General features: G+C 47.0%; 1 protein-coding gene across 1 annotated transcript in view; it reads right to left on the bottom strand.

Moving 5' to 3' along the window:
• Positions 1-17,039, bottom strand: part of XYLB (xylulokinase) — a 738,622-nt gene that overhangs the window by 149,441 nt on the left and 572,142 nt on the right. Inside the window, exon 17 of the mRNA XM_085632025.1 lies at positions 5,543-5,630. Coding sequence (XP_085488151.1) covers positions 5,543-5,630 — 88 coding nt within the window. The remainder of the gene's footprint in view (positions 1-5,542; positions 5,631-17,039) is intronic.

Raw genomic sequence — 17,039 nt, 5'->3', positions numbered from 1 at the left:
CTACATAAAGATACCTACAGCGGACGAGCTGGCACAAACCCTGTTAAAAGACATAGTAAGATTACATGGGCTTCCACAAGATGTAGTGTCAGACAGAGGTACCCAATTGACTGCTAACTTTTGGAAGAAGTGGTGTTCGGCGCTGCAAATTACCTCTAACATGACCACCAGCTTCCATCCACAGACAGACGGCGAGACAGAAAGGGTCAATCAGACATTGAAACTGTATCTTAGATGTTATGTGGATGTTACAGCAGGGGCTTGGGTAGACAGTCTGTGGTTGGCGGAAGTAGCTTACAATAGCGCGTTACACAGGTCCACGAAACACACACCTTTTTACTGCACCTATGGGTATCACCCTTGTTTCACCCCCTTCCAGCATCCTGTGGGCCAGGGATCTGTGCCAGAGGTACAGGAACGGATAACACATATCCAAAAGACACTACAGAAAGCACGTAAGGAGTTACAGAAGTCAAAGACCCTGTATAAGGCCTATGCGGATAAACATAGGCGAGAAGGGCCCACGTACAAACAAGGCGATTATGTGTGGTTATCCACCAAAAACATAAGATTCAAGAGATACAGTATCTTTAATCCTCGATACATCGGCCCATATAAAATAGTCAAACTGATTAATCCGGTGGTGGTGAAATTAGCTTTACCATCCTCCTTGCGTATTCATCCTGCCTTTCATGTTTCCCTGCTTAAACCCTCACGTTCTGGGGTAAGGAAGACACAGGTTCTCGTTCTGGTAGATGGGGAGGTAGAACACAAAGTGAGGGGTACACTGGATTCAAAGATCCATCAAAACAGGTTGTGGTATTTGGTTGCCTGGAAAGGTTATGGTAACGAGGAAAACCCTTGGGAACCCGCTACAGCGGTCCATGCTCCTCGATATGTTTGCTTGTTCCACAACCGATTCCCTCGAAAGCCTTGCCTCTGTCTGTGTTCTTCAGGAGAGGGATGTACTGTCAGGTTTCACCAGAGAAAACACTGAAGAGGCATAAGGTAATGCAAAAAGGCTTCGGAAGTGATCCGGACTACAATACCCACGATCCTATGCGGGGACCGTGTTGATGACGTCATCGCGTACCCGGAAGGAAGTTATTTCATCTCCTCCGCGGAAGCAGCGGGTGCCAGTTACTCTTCCCGCTGAGACGCCGAAGTCCATAGAGGTCTGGTAAGGGTGCAATTTTCACCGCATTTCCTTTGTTCTAGTTCCTTGTTGCTCAGAGGATGCGGCAACTCTTGACGATCTGATCTTAATCTGCTGCTGTCCCATTGGCTGAACCTAGTACCGGGTTCTTGCGGGAGAGCAGAACGAACCCCGCTTGCTTCATTATAGTAAACAAGCTGGGTGTTGGGTTTCTTGTGAAACAGTAGGGAGGCAGCTGCCTTCCTTAACTCTTGAGGCGTTCTCTCCTGTTTGGCGAGTCTAATACTTTTGCAGAGTGAATGCGTGGATGTAAAGGCACAAGCCGCGTTTCTGAAAGGCTTGTTTTTTCCTGGTCAATCATTGATGAGCGCACTATTGTGGATCTTCCTTTGAATTCCCATGCAAGGAGGACATTGAGTTATTACATGCTACTGTCGTAAGATAAAACTATCCCATTTATAGAAATTGAAGACAAACAATCTGATCTTTATATTTATGTTCTGAGACGTATCAGACACTTTGGGTACTTATTCCACTACCTATAACTTGACTACTGAGGAGTTGTGTTATTACCCATTCCTGATTTGAAGGATCTTCGTGTTTTTTTACCATATGTTTATGTGCCTATGCATTGGGCCTTCTTTGTGTTATTTCACTACAGGGGAACCTGAATTCACTCAAGTCAGCACTGCACCCCTGTTAAGCCACGCACTGCATATCCTTGGGTAGGTGTTAGCACCTGAGAAAAGAGAGAGGTTAGTGAGTCAGTGCGCACTTGGTGTTAACGTGTTGTTTCATTCATAGATGTGTATGGAGCCTTGATGACTACTATATGCTGACTAGAATAAGGAGGAATTTTTTCTTTACAGGTACATAGACAGAGCAATATGTATCTGTAGTCTTATCGTAGGTTCCTGTTTGTGTGTATTCACTGTGCCTTACCTGGTTGTTATTCATTGCAGGTTCCCATCCTTCCCTTCCCCCGCTTGATCACTCCATTGAGTCTGTAATACTAAACCAGACCGTGGTGGTATCAAGAGGTGGACCATAAAGAGCAACATACGACCAAGAGGATCCAAGGCTGCGACACTTATAACAGTCTGCTACATGGTGGCACTGTTTGCCTTATTTACATATGAGCACAACAATAGTTGTTGTTGAAAAGCCTTAATGCCGGCATCCCTAGCTATTGCTACAGCTTTGGGGGCCTGGAATAGTCGGAATTGTCACACTTGTAGGAGGACGATGGTTTGTAGTCGTGTTGGTGTTGCCATTGGCAGTGATGTCAGTGATGTCAGGGGCAATGGGTGGTGCAGGCTGCAGTGCCCTCCTGACGAGGCCCTTGCACTTATTTTTTTTCTTACAAATTAAGCACTGGCAGGATTCTGCAATTTGTTCATCAGTTCAAGATTTTCTAACTCTAACTCTTGAGAATCCTGTGCCTTGGACAGACACTATTTTGGATTTGGGAAAGTTTACCTGCAGATTTGCTACCATAACAGAGCATGGGAAAGAACTCTAAGTTTTGAAAAAGTGTCTTCCATCTTAGCAGTCAGAACAGCATTGTCTGCATTCACCAGGCAGAGGAGCAGAGCCAGCCATCAAGACACAACCCACACACTTGTCAAATAGGCACCACCATTCACACTGGTAGGTAAAAGAGGCAGGGGCACAAAACACCTCCCTGCTTGGCCCCTTTGTGCTCAGGAAAGACCTAGATTACTGTCCAATCCGCACATGGTAAACCCTATTTTAATTATCCAAGGGGACCAGGAAAAACACTTTATTTTATGACCATGTACCGATGGACCATAAAGTCTAAAACAAACCACTCATCAATAGTGGATGTTTCATGCTGACATCCTGCATGTGCCTTTGTGATGAGATTGTTTGTATAGAGAAAATATTGCAAGTGCCTCAGTAATATTTTGTTAAACAAATTTATTTGATGGTGATATTATAAGGCTGAATGTGTTATAATTTGCTGGCTAATTTATGCTTTTTTGCATATGCGAGACAATGCTCCTCAAGAAATTTAGGTCTCAGGCATAAATGTCATCTGATATATCTGTCCCTCCCTCATGGCATACGACTCAAATGCAGCTACCACTTCCAGCTTAGATATAGGCTCCTAAACAGGAGAGACCTTACAGCTGGAAGACAAATCTGTGACTACGGTGCAGTGGAAGAGTTGTACAAATTGCTTGACTCAGTAACCTTGATCCCATCAGTAACCTTGATCCCACACAAGTGTCAACCGTAGGACCGGCCATAGTCCACAAACCAATTTGTATTAAAATAACCGATTATCTTGGCATCAATTGCCTGTTTCATGTCCCACACTAGCTTCTTAGCTCATTCGATATCCTTGCACTCCCGCACTCTCTGACTGCCTCAGCATCACAACATCCTTCATTTACATGATCTGCAGGAATGAGAACAAGCTCAAGTATGGGAAAGACAGATGGCCCTCTCTCCACCAACATTAGAGTTTAAGAGCAGAACATAGCACACTGCTCCAAGTGGGCAGACATGCCACAAGGGTATGGAAGCCAGAGCAGAGGGACATAAAAGCAGACACAAGTAATAGGGTGCACCCACTCTTGGATGAGTGTGCACATAAGATAAAGAAACTGCCCTACGTTCAACAGTCAGCTCTGCCCTGCCAGCATCAAACCCACTTGCTTAAATATATAAAATGCGATGCCGATATTCGTAAGAACTTTCAGTTTGTTTTTCCCTTTGAAGAAATCTATTCTTTGTACAGACATTAAATTGGAAGTGGTCCCTGCCATTGGTTCTGCCCATTACCTACCCTGTAAACACTCTTCTCTAAGGTTCTAACTTGCCAGCTCCCAACCCCGCTGACAACATTGCCTCTGCAGCATCCAATGTCACTAAGTAGATGTCTCTCTTAGCTGCTGTAACCCCTCCAAAAGCCTGTGTTTTTTACAAAGAAAAACAATCTGCTCCAAATAATTTAGAGCCATTGAAAGATAGTGTAGAGTCCTCATGAGCAAAGGAGACTCTGTTATGACCCTGGTGCTAATTCCACTGATAGAGCGGCAATCAAAATATAACATGAAGCTACGCCTTCACAATGAGTTGCTTAATAGAGGAATAAAATTGATACTGCCACTAACTCCCCATACAAAAATATTTATGTCATCAAGTCTATGATGATCCCGAAGGCCACCAGTAAAACCAAGCCAGCTACTTCGCAGCTCTGTGATGATCTGGCCAGGTACTTTCATGATAAAACTGTTACCATCTACACCAGTTTTTCGATGCAAATGCTGACCAATTTTCCATCATGGTTCGATTTGTTGTTTCAGTCAACTACAATAATTTGTCTACTTGTGTTATCTCCCAGCTTCCATAAATAGTCACCATTGTTATATTTGGATCCTCATTGGGCCCCTGTCCTCTGCATATTTTTGCTTTTGAGCATCCAATATTGGCCATGCATTAACTCATCTCATCAATGTTTCTCTACACTCTGACTTTGTCCCTCCTGTTTTAAAACAGGCTGTAGTGGTCAGGCTTCAACAAAAGCTGTCTTTGTATTCCCTAACAAAAAAATCCCATTTAGCTAGATGAGCTACTTCTCCCTTATCTCCTGTCACACAACCTTTGATCTTCTGACCTCAAACCTGCATGTGTTCCCTCCGTTAAACTCTCCAGACAGGGCAGTTGCACCTTTAGCTATTTGGCTCCCAAACTGTGGGATAGTGTGAAACTTAGCCCTCTCAAACCACTCCCAGGATGCACCTTAATTCATGGCTACTCCAATACTAGGTGTTACTGATCTGAGAGTAATGGCTGATTTTCTTCCATTCAGGCTCTTTAGCTTTAGGACATCACAATGTGGGTCTCTACATGTTCTACAAAATCACAAAATAAATAAATATGTTTTAAATCACGAACATACAAGTTTGCCGGAGTTCATTTACTTTTCACAGGCTGGCAGTGCTTCATTTACAAAATGGGACATTTCCGAACACTGGTAGAATTCCCGAACTCAGAAATTACGTTTTCCCTATAAATTTCCATCATGTAGGACTGGAAATTCACAATCACAAAATGCTCATTTCATATACGTAGTCTGAATGTAGGTGCACAAAAGGCATTAACTTATATTGCTCCTTTAGTAACAAAAATATCCACAAAAATTGCAGGTGACACATGTAGCCCAGCAGGGTGCACAAAATGAGCAGGTGAATCGGTTCATCTTTCTCCTGAAAGCTGTGCTCTTCCTTCCAAACAGTATAGTGGTGCCAGGAGAGTGCTTGGAAATATTTTCTCCGATCCTGAAGTTTTGAGAGTACAATTCGGTTGAGGATAGAGTTAGGAGTTTCTTTAAAAAAAATTGTTACTTGGTCTTACCGTGAATTGCTCTGTACGCACAACCCAAGGACGCTGAATTCGCTGTGTCGATTGTATACACAGGTGCACCAAACACATCAGAGAGGACCTGGAAAAGGGTACATTATCAGAGTTGGCAAAACCCAACATATCCCTAAAAGCACTAAAACAAACTTTTAAAGCAGAGAAAGTATTGGCCTCTGCAATCAATGACCATCATGTAGTATTAAAACCAACAGTGGCCTGCGAGCTGACAGGGTGGCAGGGCTGAGGGGAGGTGGGGAAAGGGGATGGGGGAAGGGAGAAGATGGCGAATGGGGACAGGGGGAGACAAAACAATTAATTTAAACTCTTACCTGTTCGCTGCATCATGCTCCTCGCTGCTCCGGGCACAGGTTCCCAGAGTGCCATGTGGACAATCCGGATGCTGCTTTCATGCTGCTGAAAGCAGCGTCAGGATTGGCCTGAGCGCCAATGTTAGAAATGGGATTTCTGGTTGGCTAGGGCTTGCGCCAAAGCCAGGCAGAAACCACCACTCTAGTCAGGGCAAGGAAGGTACACGCCAAAGATAACCCCTGCTCACCCCCTTGGTAGCTTGGCACGAGCAGTCAGGCTTATCTCTGAGGCGATGTGTAAAGCGTTTGCGCGCGCACCCAGCAACAACACCCAAGGCCCACCACAAAGGACTCCACCCAAGGTATTATATAAAAATAGCCTTTGTATTATACCAAAACACATTAGATAAAAACACACACTTTACAATGTGCCAACAGGCACGGGCAGAATTTACAAGGGATTATATGAACAGGGGACAGGGCCACATGGACCACTGTCAGGAATTAGCACTTTGTAGAAATTAGCACTTAGAACATAAGAATAATACTTTAGAACATAGCACATACAATCACTGTAGCACTAAAAATAGAACATGTAGCACACAACCAGTAACTACTGGTAACAGGTAAGTACCACCTACGCAACCCTAACCACCTTAGGACAATATCGCGCGGGGAACCAGGGCCTCACTAGCACCACCTGTACTAGGAGAAAACAACCACCTAAGTATCACAATACCTGTAGGGGTAAACGCACATTACACATGATGCATCGCAACACATTCAGAGGTGTAGGGAAGGAAAACACATGATGCATAAAATACATTCAGCGGTGTAAAACAATCTCCAATGCATAAACACAGTTTAGGAGGGAAAATATCATGAAGACATTGCACAGGCGCAAAAGTACATATATGAAAATCCCCAGGTACCCTAGGGGAGGGCACAACACAGCAAAACTGTCCCCAGGCCAACTGGCCTCTCAGGGGTGCAGAAATGACCAATATCCAATAATGTCAGGGCACGACTGCGCAGGCTGCGCAAGCCAGGCGCACAATGCACAACCTAAACGTTGCAGTTGCCCACTAAGTGCTGGGCAGCTGGAGGACATGAGCGTGGGCACTACTGTGCCTTTGGAGCCCTCTCTGGGCCACGACAAAGGGGCCGCTTCGTGGGCTCAAGGCAACAAATGAGCCGTCGTTGGAGTGCTGCTCAGGGACTCAAAATCATAACAAATGCCCCCGTCGTTGGAGCCTGTGCTCTCTAGAACAACCTCTGCCTTCGTGGAGCCTCGTGGGCTCGTGAACCATGAGGAATAATGCCCCCAAATACGTTGGGGCGGCCCGCTGCCTTCCGGGGCCGCCCGCCTTATAAAAGAAATGCCCCCGTAAGGTGGAGACTCGCAGGCTCTAACAATAAATGCACCCCGCAATGGATTGGAGCCCTCAGGCTCTAGACAGGGAGAAATGCCCCCGTAGCGTTGGAGCGCAGGAGCGCTCAAATACAACTATGCCCCTAACGTTGGAGTCCCTACGGACTCTTAATCAATTAGGCCCTCTTCGGGGGAGCGCCACTCGCGCTCGGGGACCAACGCTGCGGTCCCGTGGGAGCGGCCTCTGTGAAGCGTGGCCGCTCTGCACCCGCCTCTCCCCACCCGGACTCCCTTTCTCACTCACCGGCTGGGGGAGAGGTGGCAAAGGCCGAACTCGGTCTGCGGGGATCTCACACTCAGCAGCACTCCGGCGGGGCAGCAGCGTCTCGCTGCCTCGCTTCCTGTTCCTTCTTCCTGTGCCGAAGCGCGGGGTAGGCTCCCGTCGCTTCCGGCTCGATGTCCCGCCTACGTCCCAACAAGGGCCGCCTGACTTCCGGTTACGAACCGGGCCGTAGCGGTGATTTCTCCGGTGATAAGAGGGGTGGGCTCCCTCGGTATGCAATATACGGCGGGGTGGGCACCCGCCGTAGGAATAATTAAATAAGCGGGGTGGGCACCCGCCAACAACCACGGCAATGTCCCTGGCAGGGTGGGCACCTGCCAGGGGACGTCAGAATCGGAAAAGACGGGGCAAACACCGGGTGGGCACCGGCTTTCAGAAATAAAGCGCTCCTGAGCGCTAAAGGCGAATAAAAGCGCTTCCAGGCGCTTAGGGACACAAATGAAGCGCTCCCAGCGCTTTGGGGTGAGAATAACCACCAAGTCCAGCAAAGTCCTTAGGAAGGTGGGCAGGGGGCAAGGCTGGGCCAGGGGCCAGCTCACTGGGCCCTCCAGACAGGAAGGCAGTCCAAAGTGGCGGTTCCTCCTGGCCTCCAGCAGCAGCAGCCCCCCTCAGGATCCTGGAAGAGAACAGTCCTGTGGGGACACAGCCCCATTTTTATACAGTAAAGCCCTTTGTTCTTGGTTCAGGGTGAGGGGGAAAACCAGTCGCAGTTGGTTGGGGAGCACCCTTGATGTGCTCAGCCCCTCACTCTATTCACTGGCAGGGCTAGGGTCGTCAGTCGCGCCACAGGGGGCGGAGCCAGCATTGTGTGGGGAAAGCCCTGCCCTATTCAGGTCCAAGGTGCACTCCTCCCCAGCCATCAGCATGCTAATCTCCCTATTCACCACCGGGTGACTCCTCCTGACTCTGGGGAATCCCTAGCCCGTCACATGACCTCAGCCAGCCAAACACGCGACAAGGCACACATTTTACACTGCACACCGAAGTGCCCACTTCTAGAAGTGGCACTTCCATACTAGCTACACGCACGCCGCACGCATCATTGCGCAGCATTTAACCACACGAATCTGTTCATACCAGACTCGACCATGCACATCCCACGCATCAGGAACTACCAGGGACGCATACATTCCCCATGCATTCCTATGGGAGGGCAGGCCTATCTCACCACATGCACTCAGAGTGCGCACGCACTTTACCCTGGGACACAGGGAAAGTGCGCAGAAACCAAAAACCACTATCACCAAGTCACAAATAAAAGCAAAAAAAATTCAGGGGTGAACCTGCCAGAAGGGCCAAGTCCAACAGCCAATGACTTGCACTCCCACACAGACTGGGAGCCTGTGCCTGCTCTCTCCAACCCAGATATACACTCAGACAGAATCTCCCAGTAAATCTTTGATATCAGGGTGTCCCAGGAGGGAGAGGGGCAATTCCTATTCTGGCTCATGCTCTAGCAAGAGTAGTCTTTGTCCACTTCTGTTGTACAATAGCCTGGCAAAAAGCTTCGTACCTAATGTTAATGAGATTATGCAAGATGGCTTCTCAGAGTCACAATAATCTTCCTACCCACTCAGTACCTCGGATCACCTACTCTCACACCATGTGACATGTGGCAGAATTACATTAGTAGGAAAGTAACCAAGTACAAGACTACCATGCAAGACCCAAAGACCTACCGCACCTGCCCGATCTGCATGTGAAAGGTGAGTAAAGTACCAGTTATTCCATATAGATGACTTTTTGATTCAAAGTAACGGATTGCTATTGAATATATTTATCTATAATTATAAAGCTGTCATTGCCTCTTAGTATGCTTCTCTCCCACAACATAACTCAGCATCTTAGTAGGCAGGACAATTCACATGTTTAGACAAGTCTAACCAAAAACATTGACATCAGTCCGACCTATTAGGATCAATGAGAGCCCACACATCACAGTTCATCAACAGTACACATTGGACACAACCTCAAACACCATCATACACATAACAAACTCCAAGCCATGCAGTTGGTAAAGCATCGCCACCTCAACAGCACATGCCCATCAACTTATATTCATATATCACCATACACCAACAGTACAAATTAAACAACTCCTGACACCACCCTCCACACAACAAGGATTTAAGTCATATGAGTTGGCTAAGCTTTTGCCCCTTCAACAGTACCTCTAAACCAAGTTTTATACTTACTTTCCCCTAAAGTCACAATAGACACAACCACTGGCATCATCATACAGACAAGACTTCAAGCCATATAGTTGACTAAGCATTTACAACTCAATGGCACATTCATATCAAGATATACTCATACTTCAATATACAGAATGAATACACATTAGACAGCCCTTAGCACCAATATGTACTGCAGACAGCTCCAGGCCAAGTAATTGGCTAAGCGTTTGTCACGTCAAGAGTGCATTGAAATCTTCTATCAATCACACATCAACCTTTCAGTTGCTGTTAAATGAAATATAACACCCTCGTGCACAACACTGCATCAAAATCAAATAACAACCAGCTATACCTCCAATCTGAACAGCCACCTCAAACCAAGCAAAGGGCCATCATGCACCCAAGCAAAATTAGATAAATGGAAAAGTCAAATGGCGCACCTATGCACAGACTTTAAATTCTCAGCAAATCTATAATAGGAGCAAAGCATCTCTCTTCCAGATATACTCCATTACTACACAATATTATTGTAATCGTTCTAGCCACTATACAGCACCACTTAGCAATTCGAAACACAACTAAATACAAGGCCCATTGACCACTTTGACTGCAGTCAACGAGAATCGCAAAAGGGTAAAGAGAAGAAATCATATTCCAATAATAATATGAAACCATATAGTGGTAGAAATGTGTCAAACATATAGAACATGTACGTTCTTGAAATAATAGAAGAACGAAAAATGAACAAACAAATACAATAGTGTTTTCTACATAATATGAAAGCCTAGAGTAAAATTATTTTTAGGGCCCAAACAAAAATTGTTATTACCAACTGGTATATTTGAGACATTTTAAATTTTATTAGAACATGCGCCTTGCAATAATCCATGCTTAAATTGTTGTCATTGGTTAATGCAATTAGAAAATATAGGTTTATATCTGTAAAACCTCTTTGGATAATGCGGCAACGATCCTAGAGCGCCTCTCGGCAGGAGAGTCCCACAGTTACCAGATACGAGTAACGCATAGATCGAAGCAATAGGGGTTCATTGTTACTATCTTTCGTGGGATTCGGATTCACAAAGATTTATCTTTAAGTAATGTGTCTTATCTTAGTGTCCAGTTGGGTATGACCTACATCTGAATTTCAAGTACAAGACACGCAGGGCCGGCTTTAGGGCAATGCGACTGGTGCGGCCGCACTGGGCGCTGACCTGTGGAGGGGGCGCTGTGATCAGCACTATTTTATGATAGGAGAGATTAGGGGCACTTTTGCAGGTGTTAGAGAATCCGAGGAGGCGGTCATGGGACGTGGGGGCGCCAAAGGTGATTGTTGCACAGGGTGTCACGAGCGCTAAAGCCAGCCCTGAAGAGACGCTTACTTGTTGGAAAAAAACGTTCTGATTCCCTGCCATGCCTATGTTACGAGTATTAACCCAGGGACATCTTAAGGATTTTGGGGGCACCGGGCCAAGCGTATTTTGGGGGCCCCTATTCAAAACAGCTTTGAATTTATGATCTAATTACAGCTCTTTCAGGCCCCTTTGGTCAGGTCCTTGACACACTAACCGGCACACGGGTCCATATTCTAAATATGCTTCCATCTAATATTCAAGGATAGTGTGCGTGTTTTTAATATTGAAACACAGCAGCAGCTCACTAATATTATTGCAAATAACATCTGTGACACTCTCCTGTTTCGAACAAGTGAAGTCCTGTTTCGAGCTAAAATAAACTTTTTATGCATGTTGCATGTTGTTGAAAAACATAAACACATTTCTCTGCAAACTGTATGTAACAGAATCCCGCACATTAACTGTATTAAAAAAAAAGAATGAACGGAAAACAGTTTTTAAAATCATCTATGTTTAATAATCACTCAAGGTCATTATGGCGGGGCTGTCTGCAGAACAGAGCTGGCTGTATCAGGGGGTCAAAAACATAAGGGGGAGAGTAGAGGTAGGTTGAAGTTGGGACCTGTCGCTCCACAGTACTATATAAATAATCAAGAGAGGTACCCTCAAAAAGGGAAGGAGTATTTTTTCAATACCTTGCAGAAGACACAAAAGGAAAAAAAGAAAAGTGTTTTTCTTTTCATAAACCCTCACCCACCTGGGTTTCCCCTTGGTGGCATGCTTGATCATTGGGTCCATTCCTGTCTTCTACAGACAGGGGCGTGCTGCTACCAATGGATACGCAGGAGCACTACATTGTTAAATATAGGAGGGGGTCCCTATACACCTATCCACCTATGATAAATTCAAATGGAGTGGGTTTTTAGCAGAAGTGAAGAAAAGGTTAAAAATACATAAATTTGTGGGTCCAAAAACAAATGTATTCCCTACCCCAAAGAAGGTATGCTAAAATCTGGGGACGTGTGGGAAAACCCTAGGCGTCAGTACCTATTGTTTCCCTTTATGGTCAACTAGTTTCATGCCTCTCCCCTAGGCATTTCGTCAGGACCTAGAAGGAAAAATTATGTTCTCACTCCAGGTGTCACAATCAACACAACTATTATAAAGAATTTATAAAGAAAATGTTGAAATAAATATACAGCACCTAATTGGCCTGTGTTAAATATCAAAAAGACTTAAAATGTGACCATCACTGGGCCCCATGAGTCCATCGGTGAGTATGAGAAGGGACGCCTGTAGTCAAACCTCTGTCAAGGTTACTCCCTCTCAGTAAACCTGACCGCACTCGCCCGAGGTTCCTGAAGGCTGGGGCCCTGGGCCGGAGCCTTTCTTTGCCCATGCCTTAAAACGTCTCTGTAACCTAATTTTGGGAGTGAAGCAAGCTAATTCTTGCCTTGTTTGCTGCCTGATATCAATTGATGGTGCAACCAAATTCTACTTATTAAGTCAATCAGAGAAACTTAAAAAGTATCAGTCAACTCTGCTGTATTCAAGACCCTCTTACAGCTGGTACAGAAGAATATCTCACTCTATGAAAGGTGCTTCTAGAGACCATTTATTTCACATTGTACAGATTTCTATAGTGCATGGTCACCCAACGTACAAATGCATTTTACAGGTAAACAATAAATGCGACACAGGGTTTTCTATAGAACTGGTTAGAGATCACTCCAAAAGGTGCAGTAACGTCTCTTTGAAAGGATGGACAACAATTACTTTCTGAAAACATTTGCAAAGGTTACTCATTACAACTCACATTTCATGCTACTTCTCTAACTGTTTTTAAGAAGCCACCAGCTGTGTGAGCTTTTTTCCACTGCAGCTTCTGTGACTTTCACAGCTTCACCCGCAAGATCTTAATTCATGTGATACTCAAACGGCGGCCCCAGTGCCTAATTTGTAAAAAAAAAAAAATATAAAATAGGGGCCCTCATTAGGAGGCCACCAAAGTTTGCACCACACAAGGCCACTGTACTTACACAACTAGTAACCATCACACTGCTACAAGTCTGACAATTCAGACTATTCAAGGCTGCCAACGCTTTAAGAATGGTTTGGGTGGCAGGTATTAGTTGTTTTGAATGTATATTGAATTAACAAACAACTGTTTTTCTGCTCATCTTTAAATTACACAAACAGCGCCACCATGTGGCAGCTGTCATAAGTGCAGGTTCCGGCAAATAAGTGCCAGTAATTAAGTGCCAGTGACAAGCACCGGAAAACACCGGCTCAAATTAAGCACTCGTGCTACAGCACACTGTCCCTTTGTAGACAGATCAACACAAAACTAATCGAGCAGAACAGAAAATGCAAAAGCCACAAAATATTTACCAAAAATATCCTTAAGCCTGTCTAAATCCTGAATACATGTTGTGCGGAGAGGAATTCCGGTATGGAAATCTACACTGCACAACTAAAAATGGAACAGTATTACCATACACAGATATCCTGCATGTGGGAATACCAGACCTGATTTTACCAGCCAGAAACTCCAGACGATAAAATTGCACTTGTTCTCTACCTCCCACTGACTGTCATTTAAGGCATTGGGGAGCATGTCATTTCCCACCCTACCCAGCAGCATTTTCACCTAAATCATCCTCCCTTGCCCCAACCCCCGCACAATATTCCTTGCAGAAATGTATCACCTGTTTGGAGCAGGTGGAAAATGGCTACTTTAACCCCATCCCAAATCTAAAATACCGTGCAAAATTTTGCCGGTAAAGCTGGATAGGCTTAGTTATTCCTTATTCCTCATCAAACACTGATGACACTCTCACCACCGCCGAACACATGCCCTTCCAGATCCACACAGACCCCAAGACCACCCTAAGAGGCACCCTCGTCTACAGACCACTAGGACCCCGACCACAATTCTGCGATGCCATCGCCGACTTCATCAGCACGCACCCACTGACCTTCACCGACTACATCCTCCTCGGAGACCTGAACTTCCATCTGGAGAACAACAACGACAGCAACACCTCCACCCTGAAAGACAACCTCGCCAACCTCGGACTGGAACAGCTCGTCACGATGCCGACCCACATCGCCGGACACACGCTCTATGCCATCTTCTCCTCAAGCCCACACGTCTCCTTCAGCCACGTCTCCGAACCCACCTGGACTGACCACCACTGCATACACTTCACCTTCCAGAAACCCGTCGCACATCACCGCACCCTACAGATCCCTCGTCGCTGCTGGGGCAAAATCACCGAAGAACAACTACAAACAAACCACGCACTCAACCCACCGACCAACCCCTCCAACCCCAACGATGGTGCGCGCACCCTCAGACAATGGATGGACATCTGCGCCAACACATTAGCCACGCTGAAAAAACAAACCCTCAAAGACACCAGCAAGAGAGCCAACTGGTTCACCCCGGAACTCCTAGTGTCAAAGCGCACCTGACGGAAGTTGGAGAACATATGGCACAGCGAGAAGTCGCCGGGCAGCCACGCAGCCCACAAAGACGCCATCCGCAACCACCACCACCTCATAAGGACCGCCAAGAGGACCTCCTTCAAAGACCGCCTCTACAACAACACACACAACAGCAAGGAGCTCTTCAATGTCATGAAGGAACTCTCCAAACCCAGCTCCAACGCCAACGAAATCCTGCCATCGCAAGCCCTGTGCGACTCCCTCACCACCTTCTTCCACCGCAAGATTGCCGACATCCTTGATAGCTTCAACCACCGGACGACCCTAACAGGCCCCAACACGCCAGAACCACCACACCCCACCGACCACGACCCCCTGACAACCTGGGCCAACATGAGCATCGAAGACGACATCAAGACCATGGGCACAATCCACTCCGGCTCGCCATCTGACCCTTTTCCACACCACATCTTCAACAAAGCCGGCAGCTCCATCACACCCCACCTGCGCAACATCATCAACCTCTCCTTCTAGACCACGACCTTCCCTGAAAGCTGGAAACACGCCGAGGTCAACGCCCTACTGAAGAAACCCAAAGCGGACCCGAGCGAACTCAAAAACTTCCGGCCCATCTTCCTGCATCCGTTCCCAGCTAAGGTCATCGAGAAGATAGTCAACATCCAGCTCACCCGCTACCTCGAAGACAACAGCATCCTGGACCCCTCCAAGTCAGGATTCCGCAGCAACCACAGCACCGAGACCGCCCTCATCGCCGCCACAGACGACATCAGGATCCTACTGGACAACGGCGAGATGGCGCCCCTCATCCTTCTGGACTTCTCCGCCGCCTTCAAAACTGTCTGCCACTGCACACTACACACACAACTCCACGACGCAGGGATCCGAGACAAGGCCCTGGACTGGACGTCCTCCTTCCTCTCCGGCAGAACCCAGAGAGTCTGCCTCCCCCGTTCCAATCTGAAGCCTCCGAGATCATCTGCGGCGTCCCGCAGGGATCCTCCCTCAGCCCGACGATGTTCAACGTCTACATGGCACCTCTCACACGCATTGCCCGACATCACAACCTCAACATAATCTCCTATGCCGACGACACGCAACTGATCCTCTCCCTCACCAAGGACCCCCTCACCGCCAAATCCAACCTCCATCAGGGAATGAAGGTCATCGCCGACTGGATGAAGGATAGCCGCCTTAAGCTGAACACAGACAAGACGGAGATCCTCATCCTCGGGCCCAACCCCTCAGCATGGGACGACTCCTGGTGGCCCGCATCGCTGGGGACTCCCCCCGCACCCACCAACCATGCCCGCAACTTGGGAGTCATCCTCGACTTGAAACTGACCATGACCAAACAAGTCAACGATATCTCCTCCACCGGCTTCAACACCCTCCGTATGCTCCGCAAGATCTACAGATGGATCCCGACAGACACAAGGAAAACAGTCACCCAGGCCCTAGTCAGCAGCAGACTCGACTACAGAAACGCCCTCTATGCCGGAGCCCCGACCAAGCTCATCAACAGACTGCAAAGAAGCCAGAATGCCTCTGCACGCCTGATCCTCGATGTCCTGCGCCGCGACCACATCACCCCCCACCTGAGGAACCTACACTGGCTCCCTGTCGACAAAAGAATCTCCTTCAAGCTCCTGATCCACGCACACAAGGCACTCCACAAGACCGGCCCAGCCTTTCTCAACAGTCGACTCTCCTTCTACGTACCCAACAGGAAACTCCGCTCCGCAGACCTCTCCCTGGCTACCGTCCCACGCATCCGTAGAACCACAGCCGGAGGCAAATCCTTCTCCCACCGCGCCGCCAAGACCTGGAACACCCTCCCCCTCATCCTACGACAAACTGAAAACCTTCTAACCTTCAGAAGACAACTCAAGACCTTGCTGTTCGACCAGTAGCAACAGCACCCCCCCCCCCTCCCCACCCTCAGTGCCTTGAAACCCTTGCGGGTATGTAGTGCGCTTTACAAATTATTTGATTGATTGATTGATTGATTGATTCCGTGGGCCCTTACTGGTAATTGCAGGAATTCAATGTGAAGATTTGAGCCGATGTTGGTAATGCCGGCCTAGCAGAATCTCCACATAATGTTCCTCACAATTCGTAACCGGGCCATAGTTATTCCACTTATTTATTATATTTGCATTTTTTGGAATGTTATTTGCCATCCTTCTATAAGGCACAATATTCCACTAAGGAAAGAAAATGACAAAAAGGTGAAGGGAGCTGGAGATATGTTCACACAGTAAGTGAAGTGTTTAAACAAAAAGGGGGGATTCAAGATAGACTGGCTGATGAGGGTTATGAACCCGAAACCGGTCCCAGGATGCTTGTTTCCGGTCCAGGGAAGACATGGCTTGGCAGTTCGGGTTGTACTGTTCTCATGAGGCACAGGGTCAGACTGATTTGCATATGGCCATGTCTCAACGGGGGTGGCAGAGTGAGCTAAAGAA

Source organism: Triturus cristatus, chromosome 10 (genome assembly GCF_964204655.1).
Source record: "Triturus cristatus chromosome 10, aTriCri1.1, whole genome shotgun sequence".
NCBI lineage: Eukaryota > Metazoa > Chordata > Amphibia > Caudata > Salamandridae > Triturus > Triturus cristatus.
The sequence above is the reverse complement of the archived record's forward strand: the minus strand, read 5'-3'. Positions and strand labels throughout refer to the sequence as shown.